The sequence below is a fragment of the Podarcis cretensis genome (genome assembly GCF_951804945.1).
Source record: "Podarcis cretensis genome assembly, chromosome: 6".
In the NCBI taxonomy this organism is placed as follows: domain Eukaryota; kingdom Metazoa; phylum Chordata; class Lepidosauria; order Squamata; family Lacertidae; genus Podarcis; species Podarcis cretensis.
The window spans coordinates 23033812-23052094 of NC_137175.1; the positions used below are offsets into that span (position 1 = coordinate 23033812).

General features: G+C 44.9%; 1 protein-coding gene across 6 annotated transcripts in view; it reads left to right on the forward strand.

Annotated features, from left to right (window-relative positions):
• HNF4A (hepatocyte nuclear factor 4 alpha) overlaps positions 1 to 18283 on the forward strand; it is a 70909-nt gene that overhangs the window by 27933 nt on the left and 24693 nt on the right. For 4 of the 6 annotated variants that reach the window (XM_079979589.1, XM_079979590.1, XM_079979591.1 and 1 more), the window contains exon 1: positions 10202 to 10436. The exons of 1 other annotated variant lie outside the window; for it this stretch is intronic. In XM_079979589.1, coding sequence (XP_079835715.1) covers positions 10316 to 10436 — 121 coding nt within the window. In that variant the 5' untranslated portion in view covers positions 10202 to 10315. Of the gene's footprint in view, positions 1 to 10201; positions 10437 to 16896; positions 18252 to 18283 lie in introns of those variants that run through there. One more of the 6 variants, XM_079979594.1, reaches the window with a different exon arrangement.

The following is an 18283-nucleotide window of genomic DNA, read 5'->3' on the forward strand; positions in this document are numbered from 1 at the left end:
CACAGCCCTCTTAACAAGCTGCAGTTCCCAAGATTCTTTCTGGGAGGTGACCTAAGCCATGTTCCTGTCCTGTCTCTATTTGGTACCAGAACTTGTAATGTCACTGCACACACCACAGCTAAACACAGGCAAGGCTATAGATCAGCAGCCATTTACCCACTCTGTAGAAATGCATTGTACACATTTCCATCTAGGTTAGAGACAGTGCATGTCTCCCCTGTTGTTATTGTTTTGAGTGGAGAACAAAGGTACAGCTATGTGCTCCCTTCCATAGTATGGGAGCAGAGGATCATGTTCCTGCATCAAACATAGTGCTGAGAAAAGTTAACTGGCTGGTGCCCCCCTGCACCTGGTAGTGTGGAAGGCAGGGAGATCAACAGTAGGTGGTGTCAGAGCCAACCAGTTCTAGTTTTGTCTCCCTCCCTGCTGAGCTCTACAAGAGCAACAACTAAGGAAGGGGAAGCTGGCAGGCTTTGCCCCCCAATGGACTGGTTCTAAGTAAGAAGGTGGATGGGGAGGGGGGTCACTGAGGACAATCTGAGGTTGGTGGACACTGTGCCCCCTTCCCACTAATCCAGCAGCCTCCACTTCTGGAAAGTTGCCTGTTCCCTGGAAGCTAGGCTGAAAACACTAGCAATAATACATCTGAGTCATCAGCACTAAAGGAGAAAGGCTAAATATGGCCCTTGGGCAATTTCCAGGTATTTAATCGTTCTGTTCCCCTTAAGAAACTCCCCACCCCGATACCCTTGTGCATACACTTCTTTCGTTTGCTATTTCTAGTATCCTTAATCCTTCCGGAGCTGGTTCCTGCAGACCTTGTAGGGGCGAAGAAGCTATTTTTGCTTTCCTTCGTAAGGAGTTTATTTGAGCAAAAGGCTTGTTTTGCTGAACGGAGCAAAATAGGCCGGAGGTTTACGATATTGTACTAGACACTACGGCAAATCCTGCACATATTTAACTTGATGTCTGTACGCGTTTATCTAATCATAGGGATCACTCTTTCCGAGCCCAGATTGAGGTGGAAGATCCCTCAATGGGGCTACTAAAGCTCTTTCTCCACTTCCCTGACCATCTCGTACTCCATTGTTTCTTTCTATCAAGCAAATGAATTATTGGCTTAGCAGGCTCCTAGCTGAAGGGGAAATAACCTGGCCGTGTTATTTCAAGGAGCAACCTTTCTGTCCTTGATAGTCACCCACCAGATGCCATCACCAACAGAGAGGCAGAAGTCATGATTTGTGCAACCAAGGTGCGCTGCAATTGCACCAACCACAGTGGCCAGGTGGGCCAGGTCAGAGGGCCTTCTAGCAGTTCTCTCACTGAGTGAAGTGAGGTTACAAGGAACCAGGCAGAGGGCCTTCTCGGTATTAGCGCCTCCCTGTGGAACGCCCTCCCACCAGATGTCAAAGAGATAAACCTTTAGAATACAGTGGTACCTCGGGTTAAGAACTTAATTCATTCCAGAGGTCCGTTGTTAGCCTGAAACTGTTCTTAACCTGAAGCACCACTTTAGCTAATGGAGCCTCCCACTGCTGCCATGCCACCACCGCACGACTTCTGTTCTCAACCTGAAGCAGAGGTACTATTAACCCGAGGTACTATTTCTGGGTTAGCGGAGTCTGTAACCTGAAGTGTCTGTAACCTGAAGCGTCTGTAACCCGAGGTACCACTGTACATCTGAAGGCAGTCCTGTATAGGGAAGTTTTTAAAGTTCGATGTTTTGTGGTGTTTTTATATTTTTCTGGAAGTCCCCCAGAGTGGCTGGGGCAACCCAGTCAGATGGGTGGCATATAAATAATAAAGTTGTTGTTGTTGTTGTTGTTGTTGTGAACTTCTAGAGACAGTATATGCCCCTGAATATCAGCTCCTGGAGAGAAGAAGTAGGAAGGAGCCCTAGCCTTAGTCTGATCCAGCAAGGCTCTTATCTTCTCAGTGAGGTCACATGGATGGGTGGAACACACGAACACAGGAACTTCCTAACTGTGCAATAGTCTTTTTTTTTTTAAAAAAAAAATATTTATTAAAGTTTCAAAAGAGTTACAAAAATGAAAAAAGAAAAAGAAAACAAAAAATACAAAATACAAAAAAAAGCAATTAAAAACATTTCAATCTTTCCATGTCTTGTCTTTCATTTACTTATTTCACTGACCTCCTCACACCTCCCTCTTTTGTATTCTAGTTCAATAGTTGTTTCAGCAAGTCCTTACCCTTTTTGCATTTATCTTGATACTTTATCGTATATTATAACTTTACATTTTTACATGTTAACAATCCAATTTTACATACCCCTTAACCACATTATTGCTAAAACCACTTAGCTTCATTCCAACCTCCCTCTAACATTCCTTAATTTTACAGTGTTTCTGTAAATAGACTTTAAATTTCTTCCAATCTTCTTCTACTGACTCTTCTCCCTGGTCTCGGATTCTGCCAGTCATTTCCGCCAGTTCCATGTACTCCATCACCTTCATCTGCCATTCTTCCCGGGTGGGTAGATCTTGTGTCTTCCAATACTTCACAATGAGTATTCTTGCTGCTGTTGTTGCATAGATAAAGAAAGTTATATCCTTCTTTGGCACCAATTGGCCGACCATGCCCAATAGTCTTGCATACTCATTAGGTGCACATAGAGTGCGTGGTATTAAAATGATCCATGTAAATAGCCATCGGAAAGCATTAGTTTGTTCCAAATGACCTGCATTCTCAGGGGCCATGCAGTGCTATTCTGTTTAATTTCCCCCACGAGGAAGATAGTAATTCTCAACCAGGCCTCTCAGTATTGCTGCTTTTAGTTTAGGAACTACATTCAAGAAATATGTGACCGTGGTAAGAGTGTAGCTTATGTTTGTGCTTTGTTTGTGGTTCCCATGGGCAGTCTGCGCTCCATTGTTTGTTTGTTTCCTTTGCTGGCGTATTCTGCAACATGCCATTGTCACAATAGTAGTGCATTCGTGGTGGATTTATACTAGACCGTCAACACATCATTCTGCTTTATTGGTGGTTTTGTGATGCTCCCCCAATGATCAAGGGAGTGCAGTGACTCCCTTATGAAGACAGGTTGCAGTGTTTGGGACATTTTCATTTGGAGAAAAGGTAAGGTGACATGACAGAACTTTAGAAAAGTTTGTGTGGCATGGAGAAACTGGACGTGGGGAAGTTTTTCCTCCCTCTCTCATAACACTAGAACTCATGGGCATCCAACAGAGATGAATGTTAGAAGATTCAGGACAGGGAAAAGAAAGCACTTTTCCAGGTAGTGCATATACAATGGAACTCAGTTCCCCAGGACACAGTGATGATGACCACATCCTGGATGGCTTTAAAAGAAGCTGAGACAAATTCATGGAGGAGAGGGCTATTTATGGCTGTGCTCTGCCTCATCCACAGTTGGGGGAAGCAATGCTTTCGAAAACCAGCTGTCGAAAACCACAGGAGCAGAGAGTGCTCTTGTGCTTGAATCTTGCTCACTGGTTCCCCACAGGCATCTGGTTGGCCACTGTGAGAATAGGATGCTGGACTAGATGGGCCATTGGTCTGATCCAGCAGGCTCTTCTTATGTTCTTAATGTTTCTGCATTGTTGCTGTCTGGAGGGGCACTCTTGCACTATAGCGCAACGAAAATGTGGGGCGCGGATAATAACAGAACATTTATGTGAAGTTATGGAACATGCACTGGTTGGAAACCAAGCTGCTTATCCCTTGTGGTACTTTTGTGCATAAACAGTGTTGGAAGTAGGTTTGCCTAGAACAGGGGTAAAGGTAAAGGTAAAGGGACCCCTGACCATTAGGTCCAGTCGTGACAGACTCTGGGGTTGCGGCGCTCATTTCGCTTTATTGGCTGGGGGAGCCGGGGTACAGCTTCCGGGTCATGTGGCCAGCATGACTATGCAGCTTCTAGCGAACCAGAGCAGCGCACGGAAACGCTGTTTACCTTCCCTCCAGAGCGGTACCTATTTATCTACTTGCACTTCGACGTGCTTTCGAACTGCTAGGTTGGCAGGAGCAGGGACCAAGCAACAGGAGCTCACCCTGTTGCGGGGATTCGAACCGCCGACCTTCTGAACGGCAAGTCCTAGGCTCTGTGGTTTAACCCACAGTGCCACCCGTGTCCCTTAGACAGGGGTAGTCAACCTTTTTATACCTACCGCCCACTAATGCACCTTTCTGGATGGTAAAATTTCCTTACCGCACAACAGTGCTTGATGGAAGGAGGATTCAGCTTGCGCCTTACAACCCCCTACCGCCCACCTAGATTCCTGAAACGCCCACTAGTGGGCGGTAGGGACCAGGTTGACAGCCCCTGGCCTAGAACCTTCCAAATGGCACCATGAGCAGAAGTATTCTTGAATGCCCAATAAAAAGCATGTCTGGGTGTGGGAGCACCCTCACCTTGAATTATAGGCTTCCTGTTCTCATTGAAAACCATGATCTGCTTCATCCAGCCCATGGTTTGGATCCAGATTACGTTAGTTGCCCATAGTTCTCACTGAAATCAACAGGACCTAAGTCTTGATTAACCTGTCGCATCGATCTCAGTTGTGGCTAACTGAAAGCAACTCACTTAGTTTGGATGCAACCAATATATCACTACACACAAGTGCTATGCAAACACATTTTCTTCAAATGGTGAAACGTTTTCAGGGTTCGAGGCCTACCTAGGCTTGGTTTCCTTTGGCCACATGACCCAGAAGCTGTACGCCGGCTCCCTCGGCCAGTAAAGTGAGATGAGTGCCGCAACCCCAGAGTTGTCCGCGACTGGACCTAACAGTCAAGGGTCCTTTACCTTTTTACTGGAGAGCCACTGGCATGTTGTGTTACCTTATTGGCCCAAATATAAGCCACACTTCCCCCCCCCTCCAAATTCAGACCCTGAAAAGTTAAAGTGCGGCTTACTGTGTATTCGAGACCTTATGCTACTGGAAAAGCGGCACAGCTCCCCCCCCCCCCCCCGGAAGCAGCCTGGGTATTGTCTTTTTTTCTTTTACCCTTCAATTGTAAAGGGGCAATTTATTTGCAGGTGTGGCTTATATTCGGGCCAATACAATATATGGTTTACCTTACACATAGATAGAGGTTGAGAATAGGTAGAGGTTTGCAGCATAATGTCTCAGACCTGACCCCACCAGATTTCTAGGTGGGGCTTTGTTCCCTAAATATGTGTCACAGTCCCAGACCAACCAACTTGTATTTCAAACAGATGTAGGTGGTAGAATCTCTCCATTTAGTATATGGCTGCTTTTTCAGATTCTTTCACTGCCCCCTCCCCAATCTTATGGCCACTGCCACTTGTCCTGCCATGTTCTTCATTTGAGTCTGTGTTGGTAACTGGGGGGCTGTTAGGTTGGAGAATACCCCTTGGGAAACCAGATTTATCAAAGGATTTAAATCAGTGGCTGGTTTACCTAGCAAAGAGTTGCTGAAAACTAGTTCAGGGTCATTAATTTATTCCATGGAAACTAAATCATAAAAATGGTTGCAAAAAAATAAACAAAACTGCCATAATCATTAATTATTACTGGCTTTTCAGTGCAATTCAGCTGATGCTGTTAAACAATAAATTGATTTACAGTTATTAATCTGTGGTGGTTACACAACAGAATTTCCAGTGGGTCATAAAAGTCCTCCCCAGTTGAGGCCACTGAAAACCAACTCACTGCATATAATGATATCTCTCCAAGCTTGAGATGAAAACAAGTAGCAGAGAAAGGGCAATTAATTTTGGGGGTCCCTCCATACTTGCTAATCAGAAACTTGTGCACAAGGCCAGTCAGCTGTGTGAAGAAACTGTGAATGCCTTTAATGGGACTTTGGATAGCTCTAACTAAAATATATGTACTGTACTTTTCCATCTATAAGATGCCCCCATGTATAAGACGCTTCCTATTTTGGGGGACTGAAATTTCGGAAAATAAGGGGTGATGGAAAACAGTACTGTATTTTTCGCCCTATAGGATGCACTTTTCCCCCTCCAAAAATGAAGGGGAAATGTAAATGAAATTATAGGGTTATAATATGTTATAATTATAGGGTTATAATATGTTATAATATGGGACGCAGGTGGCGCTGTGGGTTAAAGCCTCAGCGCCTAGGACTTGCCGATCGAAAGGTCGGCGGTTCGAATCCCTGCGGCGGGGTGCGCTCCCGCTGCTCGGTCCCAGCGCCTGCCAACCTAGCAGTTCGAAAGCACCTCCGGGTGCAAATAGATAAATAGGGACTGCTTACCAGCGGGAAGGTAAACAGCGTTTCCGTGTGCGGCTCTGGCTCGCCAGATGCAGCTTTGTCACGCTGGCCACGTGACCCGGAAGTGTCTCCGGACAGCGCTGGCCCCTGGCCTCTTGAGTGAGATGGGCGCACAACCCCAGAGTCTGTCAAGACTGGCCCGTACGGGCAGGGGTACCTTTACCTTTACCTTTAATATGTTAAGATTTAGAGTTAAGATAAATGAAAGAGGATAAGGATTTGCTGATTTGAATACTTTAATGGGAATACAAAAAGGGGAGGTGTGAGGAAGTCAAAGAAACAAGTGAATGAGCTCAAAATTATCAAAAATGGAGTGGTTTTAATTTTCTATTTTTTTCACTTTTCTTGTTTTTTGTATTTGGTGTTTTTGTTTGAGAGTTTTTTCTGTTTCTTGTCTTATTATGCATGTTTTTATTTTTGATTTTGTAAAATCTTAATAAATATTATTTAAAAAAACAAACTAAAATGAAGGGGAAATGTGTATGCGTCCTATGGGGCGAATGCAGGCTTTTGCTTTCGCTGAAGCCTGGAGAGCGAGAGGCATCAGTGCGCACCGACCCCTCTCGCTCTCCAGGCTTCAGGAAGCTCTCCGCAAGCCTTGGGAGCTCCGCGGGAGTTTCCCATCAGGCTCCCAAGGCTTGCGGATAGCAGCCTGCATCCCGAAGCCTGGGGCGCACTGCACAGCGCACCCCGGGCTTTGTGCAGATATCGGGCAGCCCCACAAGCTCGGGGGACAGCGGGGAGGCGGAGCGCCGCCATCCCGCTGTTCCCCGGCCTGGTTTGGAGGCTGGCGCTGGGAGAAGCCCGCTTCTCCCCAGCGCCAGCCCCACAAGCTCGGGGGACAGATATCCGCAAGCCTGGGGAGACCGGCGCAACTTCCCACCGGGCTCCCTAGGCTTGCAGATAGCAGCCTGTTCTGGGGGCTGGGGTAGGGGGAAGCTCGGGCATCCCCCGCCCCAGCCCCACGCCTGGGGGGGAAATAAATTCCCCCCCAAAAAAAAAACTAGATGCGTACTATGGGGCGAAAAATACGGTTAGTTGCGCTTTTTTTGTGGAGGATTGCTCAGAGTTGTTGAGCTTTTTTTTGGGGGGGGTATTACCGAGGGTTGCTTTTTTTAGGGTGGGGAATGCCGAAAATCGCTCACCCGCACACATTACAAAATCTGTCTCCCATCTGTCCCCTCGTCGGCCCGACCAATTGCCACAGTGTCGGCCAATCAACACCACTCATTGACGCCGCAACCAATAACACACACAATAGTTGCTGACAGCCGCAGCAGCAACCAATCAAACGTCTACCCTATGCACTACCCATGTATAAGACGGCCCCCACTTTTTTGAATGATTTTTAAGGAAACAAACCTTGTCTTATACATGGGAATGTACGGTAGATTGATTTGAGTGGTGCAGACTCTGAGAGAAATTTTATTTATTTAAAATCATTTATATACCACTTAATTATTATTTTTTGGGTTAGGACAACATCTCTACATTGTGTACTGTCTAAAAAACAAACAATATGATAGGAATTTAACGTAGTGCAAAGGAGATTGCTCTGTCAGTGCAAGGGGAATCCTGTTGCACTAGTGGAGGTCCTAGTGGCATCAGTTAGTTAAATCCAGCCCATAATAATTAAAATATTTAAAAAGCACAACTAAAACAGAAAAACCGTATAAAAACACATAAAAGCAAATAAAGCATAAATATAGACGATCCAAACATGTAATACAGGGTCTCGTCTTATGAGTCTGAGAAAGAACATGTACAAATCTAGTAGTTGTTGATTCTGCCCCAAATGCAGGAATAAGCACTTGAATGTCAAATCAATGATGCATAGGCAGCATAATATTCACAAACATTAAATGGGGAATAAAGGCATACCCTCCAACATTTCTCCAATGAAAATAGGGACATCCCATTCCATAAGGATAATATTACTATTTATACCCCACACATCTTACTGGGTAGTCCCAGCCACTTTGGGCGGCTTCCAACATATATAAAAACATAATAAAACATTAAACATTAAAAAAAACAACCTACCCTATACAGGTTTGCCTTCAGATGGCTCAGGGGTTGGATGACATTATACCCTCCAACATTTTTTTAATGAAAACAGGGACATCCTAAGGAAAAGTGGGACATTCCGGAATCAAATCAGAAACCAGGACGACTTCTCTAAAACAGGGACTTCTCTCTAAAACAGGGGCACTTGGAGGGTCTGTAAAGGCTACTTTTGGTACAATTGCAGAAGAGGTTCATGGTTTGATAGTGATCAAGCCAAATAGCCAAAGGTCTTATTCATTTGCTTTTCACAATCAATGCAGTGATTATGCTTCTGAAGTGAGCAATGGTGCAGATAGGTAATATTAAAGGTAAAGGTAAAGGTACCCCTGCCCGTACGGGCCAGTCTTGACAGACTCTGGGGTTGTGCGCCCATCTCACTTAAGAGACCAGGGGCCAGCGCTGTCCGAAGACACTTCCGGGTCACGTGGCCAGCGTGACATCGCTGCTCTGGCGAGCCAGAGCCGCACATGGAAACGCCGTTTACCTTCCCGCTGGTAAGCGGTCCCTATTTATCTACTTGCACCCGGAGGTGCTTTCGAACTGCTAGGTTGGCAGGCGCTGGGACCGAGCAGCGGGAGCGCACCCCGCCGCAGGGATTCGAACCGCCGACCTTTCGATCGGCAAGCCCTAGGCGCTGAGGCTTTAACCCACAGCGCCACCTGCGTCCCTAGGTAATATTAGAGAACAATTATTTGCATCCAGATCGTCCTAGTCCAATACCGCACTGCATGGGCTTTCTAGTTTCTTTTGGCATAACCTGCCCCCCACCCCAATATTCAAAACCTGTGTTTCCCTGCATGATAGAAAACACATGTTCGTATGTAGACAACTCAACTTCTGTGCATATTTATTGGAATCTGAATCAGCTGTTAATTGGTTGGAGTAAAAGTGCAGGTGTCTGCACTGTACCTGCCAAGGCTATTAGCAGTCAGGTTGAGGAGGGTGGATAGAATTTCAATCAGGAAAATGGCACAGGGGGAAGGGCTAAGCAGAGCCCCCTCCCCAGCATTGCTGCTCCAGGCCTCTCGCAGGAGCTTCCAAGCTTCTAAAAAAGGCAGTGGGCAATCCAATCGTAGATTTTGAGTGTCACATGCCATTTGGCCCAAATGCTAAACAGTACCTGTGGGAGGGGACCACAAGGGAGATCTTACTTGTCAAAGCGAAGTATCATCACATGATGGAATATGGAGAGGGCCCACTTTGACATTTCAGGGCTCGCTTGGCCCTGAAAGATGTGTGGTAAAAAAATGCCATGGGGAGGGAGTTGTTTACAGTGAAGTCACAGCCTGTAAAACGTCGTTTTATAGGGAAGTAAAACGAAAGGCCCGTGTACGACAGAGCAGGAATTACAATTCTGCCGACCTTCACCAAACAGAGAGACAACAGGGCGTGAGAGAAGAAAGAGTTAGATTGGTGAAATGGCGGCAAGCTAGGAATAGAGAAATCGGTGCTTTTTTAATATTCCAGATCCGTTCGTCCAATTCTTTGGCACGTTAACTACAAGTAAGGTAATCCCTGGGCTTTTTCCCCAGCCGGAACTCAGTTCTGGCACTATAAAAGAACAAGAGAGGTGTTCATGGCGAATTCTAGCACCTCTTTTTCTAGAAAAATAGCACTGGGTAATCCTAACAGCTGGGCATGAGGTACAGAAGACCCTGAGAAAGGTTGGCATAGATCACTTGCATACCTATTACACCTGTCTCAAACCTGAACAGCATTGTGCCGTTGACTAATAAGAAATAATAAACAAAATTGAAGTGAGAGAGGAAGACAGAAGGAGCTGAGCAGAGCAGTCTGCACCAGTGAGATGATTAAAGATTAACCCCCCTTGCCTCCTGCCTCCACCCCTCTGGGTTGTATAGGCCTTGAAGCTCAGCAGATCCTTTCAGAGAAATATTTGAAATAAAGGCCAACAGATAGGGGACGCCGGCAAAATCAGTTGCAGAGGTTGAGGGGCCAATAACCTCTGGCTGCGGAATCACTGCAATCTGGCCTGTGTTTGCTGATGATAATGCGCCTTTCCAAAGCCCTGATAGACATGGAGATGGCAGATTATAGTGCGGCTTTAGACCCGGCATACACGACTCTGGAGTTTGAGAACATGCAAGTCTTGGCAATAGGCAACGGTAAGTCCGACTCGGAACTTTGCTCTTCTCTGTTAAATTTTGGGCAAGGGACAGCTGACCTTCAGAGGCGCATTTGCAAACAGGCAGCGGCGGCCAGATGGTGTGGAGGCTTCACTGCATGTCTGTTTCCTTGTTGTCCGAAGGAAAACCTTCCCTGTTGGCGGAGGCTCTTCTCCAGGCTCCCTGCCTGTTTATGGCAAGATTTTGTTTGACCAGTGCTCCGCTTAGCTCGAACCGGGTGACTTTTCCAGGGATGGGTGCGGCGTAGAAATCTTGTAGAGTATTACGGGTTTTCTCCCACATGACATATCTGTCAGAGGAAGGCATAGAAAGAACCCCAGAAGGTTGCATGAATAGTGAGCATATAGAGGGAAGGGAACAAAGCAGAGAGCTAGGTCATTGCTCCGGAGTGTAGAACCCAAACCAAGAGGTTTAAATTCTAAGAAAATATATAATTTAGAATCGGAAAGAACTTGGCAGCGGGGCTCCTGCATCGGCATCCCTTCCAACTCGTGTCTGTGATTGTCTCCTGAAGGGATTGGCTTCGAAGGGATGTGATTAGATAATACAGTATAGTTTTCCCTGCCTAGAGGCACTTCTGCGGTACAAGGATTCATTAGGAACAGAATTTGTCTTTATGCCAAATACATTTCTTCATGTTGCCAGTGCAGGGGGGCAATTTGAATGGGGGGGGGGATTTGAGAGTGAGTTATTAATAGGTAATGGCCTTTTAGGCTTCCTCCACATGAATAGGTGTTCACTTTTTGAATAAAATGTCCCGGGGGGAGGGGGCACCAGGATTTTAGAGATGCTTAGGTGGGGCATGGCCAAAAAAAGGTTGGGAACCACTGACTTAGAGGGATACTGGTTCAGAATTCAGGAAGGATTGGAAAAGATCTGCTACTTCAATCCTATGCACACAAACCGGGGAGTAAGCCCCATAGAACACATTAGAACTTAATTGCAAGTACATTTACACAGAATTGTGCTATAGAGATGGGCCACTGTGTGCTTATTTCACATAATAATATTTGCTGTTTATATCCAGCGCTTTTTGAGAGGCCAAAGAGCTCATCCAGATTATTCCCATATTGCAGGTAGCAGGGCTGAAGCTAATAAACATTGTCTGGCTGAAGTGCACCTAATGAATTTGTGACCGAGGCCAAATTTGATCCAGAAACTTCCTTCCTCACAGATCAAATGTGTAAGATACCTCACAAATTCCTGGATTACCTTGTCAAGTGTGTATGTAGCCTTTTGGGGTGTTTTGCCAGTCACATTTCACGGTGGAAAATGACATCCTGCCTTATGCCAGTGTGTGCATAGACTGTGAGGCCAAAATAATAGCCTTGCAGCTTTTCAAACTGCAAACAGCTTCAGCATGTTTTATAGCAAGGAATGAAGAAGTACTGCAGGCTGACATTTCTGCTTCTTTCAGCTGCTTTAGCCCATAGGAGTCATTAGCTTATTCCACTCCTAAAACGTCTGGGGATTTGTTTTTGTTCACAAGATCCAAGATTTGTGTTTTGGCATGTTTACCCGTGGATTCTCTGAACAGGCTAATGGCTAATCTGAGTGTAATTCAGAAGCATGCCTTACATTAATTCTGAAATTCAGAAAGATATCTTCTCCTCTCAAATTTTCTTAATACTGACACCTATTAGGTCTTTACTGAGTGATTTTACAAGGAGAAAGGGTTTCATACTTCGCACTTGTCATTATTTAATAAGCACAATACCAATTCTCTGAATATGCATACAGGTCTCCTCTATAGTGCGTGCATTGAATATTTGCCTGGTTGTCTGGTTTTTTTTTAACACTTTATTTTTGATTGCCTTAACACTGGGAAGGTGGCAATATTATCATGGATTTTTTATTTTATTTTTTATTTTTACTTCTGAGGGTGGAATATAAATATTTGAAATGTACAATAATATATCATAGCCTTGGAATATAACCCAACCCTGTTTGGGACAACAACATTATACTGGAGCATCTTTCCCCCCAGTTGCTGTGTGAAATTTAATTGCCATGAGCCAATTCAAACCTGTACATAATACTGTGGGATATTGTAAAATGGGATGAGCTACTTGTGCCTCTCCAGAGCTTGCTGGACTCCAACTCCCATCAGCCCCAGCCAGCATGACGAATGGTCTGGGATGATGGGAGTTGTAGTTTAGCAGCACCTGAAGGGTCACGGGATCTTCACACCTGTGTTAAACCAATGGCAGAAGGAGAAGAAAGCTGCGGGTGGAGGGAAGGAGAGAAAAAGAGAGGGGGGAGAAGGAGCGTTGTTGTTAGTGGGGGAGAAGAAGAGGAGGAAGTGGGTGGGTGCAGTGCCGGATTTACATATAAGCTAAACAAGCTATAGCTTAGGGTCCCACTCTCTTGGGCCCCCCCCAAAAAAAAATAAAGGGAAAAGAAACTGGATGTACAGTTCCAAAATATAAGATAAAAAACAAATAAAATAAAACCTACACACAGCAACAGTGTTTTGTGTTGTATAGGCTCCTATTTGATATGTGCAAATGGCTTTAGATACCTATTAAAAAGGTAAAGGTACCCCTGCCCGTACGGGCCAGTCTTGACAGACTCTGGGGTTGTGCGCCCATCTCACTCAAGAGGCCAGGGGCCAGCGCTGTCCGGAGACACTTCCGGGTCACGTGGCCAGCGTGACATCGCTGCTCTGGCGAGCCAGAGCCGCACACGGAAACGCCGTTTACCTTCCCGCTGGTAAGCGGTCCCTATTTATCTACTTGCACCCGGAGGTGCTTTCGAGCTGCTAGGTTGGCAGGCGCTGGGACCGAGCAGCGGGAGCGCACCCCGCCGCAGGGATTCGAACCGCCGACCTTTCGATCGGCAAGCCCTAGGCGCTGAGGCTTTAACCCACAGCGCCACCTGCGTCCCAATTAGATACCTATTAGGTCCATAAATTATCATATAGCATATATTCAACACAAAAAACAGCGACTATTTGTTGTTGACAAAGGACAGCTGGACATATAAAGGGCCCCATTACCTTCAGTAGCTGAGGGCCTCATCAAACCTAAATCCGGCCCTGGGTGGTGTGGCAGTGGCATAACAAGCAGTGCAGACTCCCTGTGCCAGCCCTGCCTATCCCCTTACTGGGATCTTGATCCTCACACTTCCTATTTGTTCCTCACCCCTGTTGCAGGATCAGAGTTGAAAGGGACCACAGAGCTCATTAAGGCAAACCCCCATTCAGTGCAAGAACTACAATGCAGGATGCAACTATGGTGTCCCTGACAGGTGTCCGTCTAGCCTCTGATTAAACAGACAGTGCACCACTGCCTGAGGCTGTTTCACTGCCAACCACGTCTGCCGGTTAGGAAGTTTCTCAAAATACTTCCTTACTTAGACAATATCATATATATCACTTATATTTTAGGGGGTGGGAGAACCTCCAAGCAGTTTACAATGCATTTTAAAGGCATCATATACAAACAACGTATTTTTATGTTTCACAGAAAATTACTGTCCTGCAGTTTCCACTCAGCGATAACCAACAGGGTTTTCTTAGTTTGGGTGTCTTAGCCATTTCTAAATGCTCCCTCTAAAACCCAGCAGAGAAAGCTTATGCAATCCTAGCAAAATTCCAATGTAGGCAAAGACATGCCTTCCATCCTTTAAAAACAACAACAGAGCTTTGCACTCTCTTTTAAATTAAATACTAAATTTTCTTTTCTTGTCCTATACTCCTAATTTTCAACATTCTTATATTTTCCAAAATTCTGTATTCCTAATCCTTGTCCTTATTGTCATATTACAAGCTAATGGTGTACAACCAGTAAGGATGGGGGAGAAACTTGGTTTTCTGCAAACCTACCTTTGAAATTCACACTGTTTTGTGTTTTGAGATGCAGTCCTCTGTGTGTACAGAATTGCATATATAAGGGGAAAGCATATCTTAGTTAAAATAACATACTAAAATGCATTACATTGTGGAAAAAATATTGCAAAGACGGGTGTATTTAGAGAAATGTGTACAGGAGTTTTGAGAGAAAAAAAAACAATTTGCAACAAGTGAGAGAAACTGAACTTGACAGACTTGTCCATCCGTAGAGATGAGTAAGGAAAAAACTGTGTTTTAAGGACTGTGTGCAGACTAGCTTTTCAGACAACTCAAAGCAGTCATGCAGTGAGCTTCAATTATGTATGTTCATTTCCCACCCCCAGGAAGCATGAAGCACAAGAGCATGGTCTCTGGTTAAACTTTTGCAGGTTTCTCCAAAATACATTTTGGCATTTGGGTGTGACTGTCAGAGGCCGCTTTTGCAAGGTGGCTACGGTAAAGAAATCAGTCCTCTCCTCACCAACAGACCTCCACCCACCATGGAGCTAGTTGTTGTTACAGCTGCTGCTGTGCTTCCAAGATTCCTGCACTGATCAGCTGGATTAGGTGGCATCCAAGGTCCCTTCCCAATTCCAAACTTCTATGAAATTGTGTTTTTAAGAATAGGAAAGCAGTGCAGCACAATCCTTCTCTTTCTCGCAGTAATGCACTAACAGCCAGGGAGCTTGCTCACTTGTTTGTTTCTGAACTTTCTTTCAGAAGTGAACTTGATTCTAGTTATTTTCGACCTCCCCACCCCACCCCTCTGCCATCACTCTCAGTTATGTGCATTCCCCACCCCCAGGAAACTGATGTAATTAGAAGCAACAAAGTACCTTGTGACATCGACAAGCAGATTTACTGTGACATAAACTTTTGAGGACTGTGAGATCCGCTTCATTAGAAGCACGAAGAGAAGTGTGCATGTGTGTTTGAGTATGTTGGAGCTCTAAAACAAGATTAATACGGTTTCCAGTCGCAACAGCAACGGCCGCAAGCGCTGTTCGGATTCATTGCAGGCTGGAATTAAGAATTAGGATGAAAATGAATTTGTTGTTGTTGTTGTTGTTTAGTCGTGTCCGACTCTTTGTGACCCCATGGACCAGAGCACGCCAGGCACTCATGTCTTCCACTGCCTCCTGCAGTTTGGTCAGACTCATGCTGGTAGCTTCGAGAACAGTGTCCAACCATCTCGTCCTCTGTTGTCCCCTTCTCCTTGTGCCCTCCATCTTTCCCAACATCAGGGTCTTTTCCAGGGAGTCTTCTCTTCTCATGAGGTGGCCAAAGTATTGGAGCCTCAGCTTCACGATCTGTCCTTCCAGTGAGCACTTCCAGTGAGCACTATTCATGAAAATGAATAGGCCTCCTTTTCTTCCTGACACATGCAGATGGTGCTCCCTCTTCATTGGTTTGGGGACCACCTGCTCTCGTATCATAGAATAAACGAATCTTAGAATTGTCGAGTTGGAAGGGATCCTGAGGGTCATCTAGTCCAATCCCCTGCAGTGAAGAAATATGAATCTCCTTGCACTCTTAAATCTTCTGGGGATGTTCTGCCTGCTTCATGTGGCACTACAAGCCATATTTCTCTAGACTTTGTAAGGAAGACTCCAGTAACATCTTAGAAATATAAATAATAAAACAGCTCTGATCAAGCTAGCAAGGCTGGATCAAGACCCAAGCCTTGAGGAAAGTGGCTCCCAACATGCTTCAGAAATGATTTTCCAAGAACAGCCTAAGTCAGGGTGGGCAGAAGATATATTGGGATCTACAATTTGATCTCCAGGTAGTTTGCAGCAGGCTGGCAGGAATTTCTGTCAGTCAGTCCCAATTGTAACAATAACAAAATGATGCGCACACTCTAAATTAGGCTGCTGGGATGAACAAAGCTTGGGGTAACTAGGAATGGGTTTTTGTGTGAGGTCAGCTTAGTTCCAGTACTTACCACAAATCCTTTGCTCAGGGACTACTCAGGGGCTCTAAGTCCCACTAGACTGAAGCCTGTCTTTTCCTGGCTTAACTTATCCGGCAGAAGCCTGAAAACTTCCCATCAGCAAACAGCTCATATCTTAACCTCTTTCAGGCTAGAAAACTAAGCCTCGTTGTAAATTCTTTGAGAGAAGGGGTTTTTTTGGAGGTGGGGGGTGGAATTGCCACAGTACCAAGTATCTCAACTAATTCATACAACGCATCACAAAGGGCAAATGATATTGTTATGGCAGCAAGCTCTCAAGTTGTACAAAGCTGCTGTTCAGGCGAGAAGTTAGTTTTGTGGCCCTCGCCAGCTTGCTTCCCTATCAGAAATGTTGGTCCAGTAACAGAAATCATTTGAACCATTTCAGAGCCTCCTTTGACCCCTGCAATGTTTGTCGGATAAAAATAAGGACCCTGGTTGTTATGCATTACATGAAGACATAACTTTTCCCGTAGATTGCCATGGACTGGCGAGATTGTAAAAAACTTTAATTTCAAAATGTGCAGCTTCCTATCACCTAGAAGACATGTTTATTTAACATTTAGATATCATATTTTTAAATATTATGTTTCATACAAATAAATACAACATGCATTATATGCTAGCAAAATAATAAAATGGCACAAAGCTGTGCGTTTTTGTTTTGTGGGGTAGTGTCTTGGAAATAGAGGAAATGTTATGATTTATTATACAAACCTCTTTATCTTTCTGTATTTTCCTGGTAAAAAGGTAAAGGTACCAGTACTGTATTATTAGATTACTTGGTGCAATCAGTTGCTTAATTTCTAGATTAAAGAGTTCAGATGTAATGGAGCTGGCTATCAGGATTTCAGTTTTGCCAGCTAAACCCTAACTTCCTCTGTTGCCTGCCGTCTTCAATTGCATCTTCACCATCCTGATGCTTATTGGTAAACAGGTGTAAAATTGCATGAGCTGTTGTGGGTGGGGAGACAGGCAAATATCCCCCCCCCACACACACACAAGCAGCTAGGGCCGCCTCCCCTTTCCATGCCACAGGGATGGATGGCATCACAACCTTTTGATACTAGATCAGCAGGAGCTCAAGAACAGTAGTCAAGGGAAGATGAATGGGTTTTGAATCTTCTGGAAGAGCCCAATATGCCATAACAAATCTGTACAGAAAGGAGTTAGTGTTGGGTTAGCCATCATAATGCAACTGCCAACTCAAAGCTAGTGAGAAGTATTGGTCCCAGAAGGAGTAAATTATTGGGAGTATTGGCACTCGTGTATCTAGCACCACCAGTATATGTGGTGTTTTTCAGTGCTGAATAAAAATAAAAGGGCCCTGCCCCAAGGACCTTACAGTCATAGGTTTTGACAGTGAGAGAGACAATTAGGGGAAGGGAAGAAGGACAGAGGCAAAGATAAGAGGACTAATATGAAATGTCCATATTGCAGGGATTCAGTTGATCTGATTCCTTGATTTGTTCCCATAGATCAGTGGCTCTCAAAGGGTGTGTTGTGCCACACTGGTGTGGCAAGAGCGGATGGCATGTGCGGCAGGAAGAGTGAAGACAATCAGTATTATATTTTGGGAATGATTCATGTACTTACGTAGCAGCATTGCTTTGTATTTTCTGGATGTCCCATGATCATTTTATAAAGTAGTTGCATTCTATGTTATAAATCAAACGCTGCTAGGAGTTGATTCTTTTTGTTTTCCAATGCATTTCTCATCAATTAAAAATTACGTGCGGCGCAAGCAAATTTTTATTCTGAAAGTGTGGCCCAGAGAAAAAAAAAGTTTGAGAACCACTGCCATGGATACTGAATTGAAATTTTACTTATGCGTTGTTACAGCATTGCTTTTCGTTTGGTTTGCTGCCTGATATTATCGTATTGATTTTTGGTATTGTTGTATTTATTTTGGTATGCTATGGGCTTCCCTTTGGAAGGAAAAGCGGGCTGCAAAGATTGAACTTGGATTAAGATGTCACCTCTGCCGGAGCTCATCAAGCAGCCCAAGGCAAGTTGCTCTGTCAGCCCTGAACCGCCTGC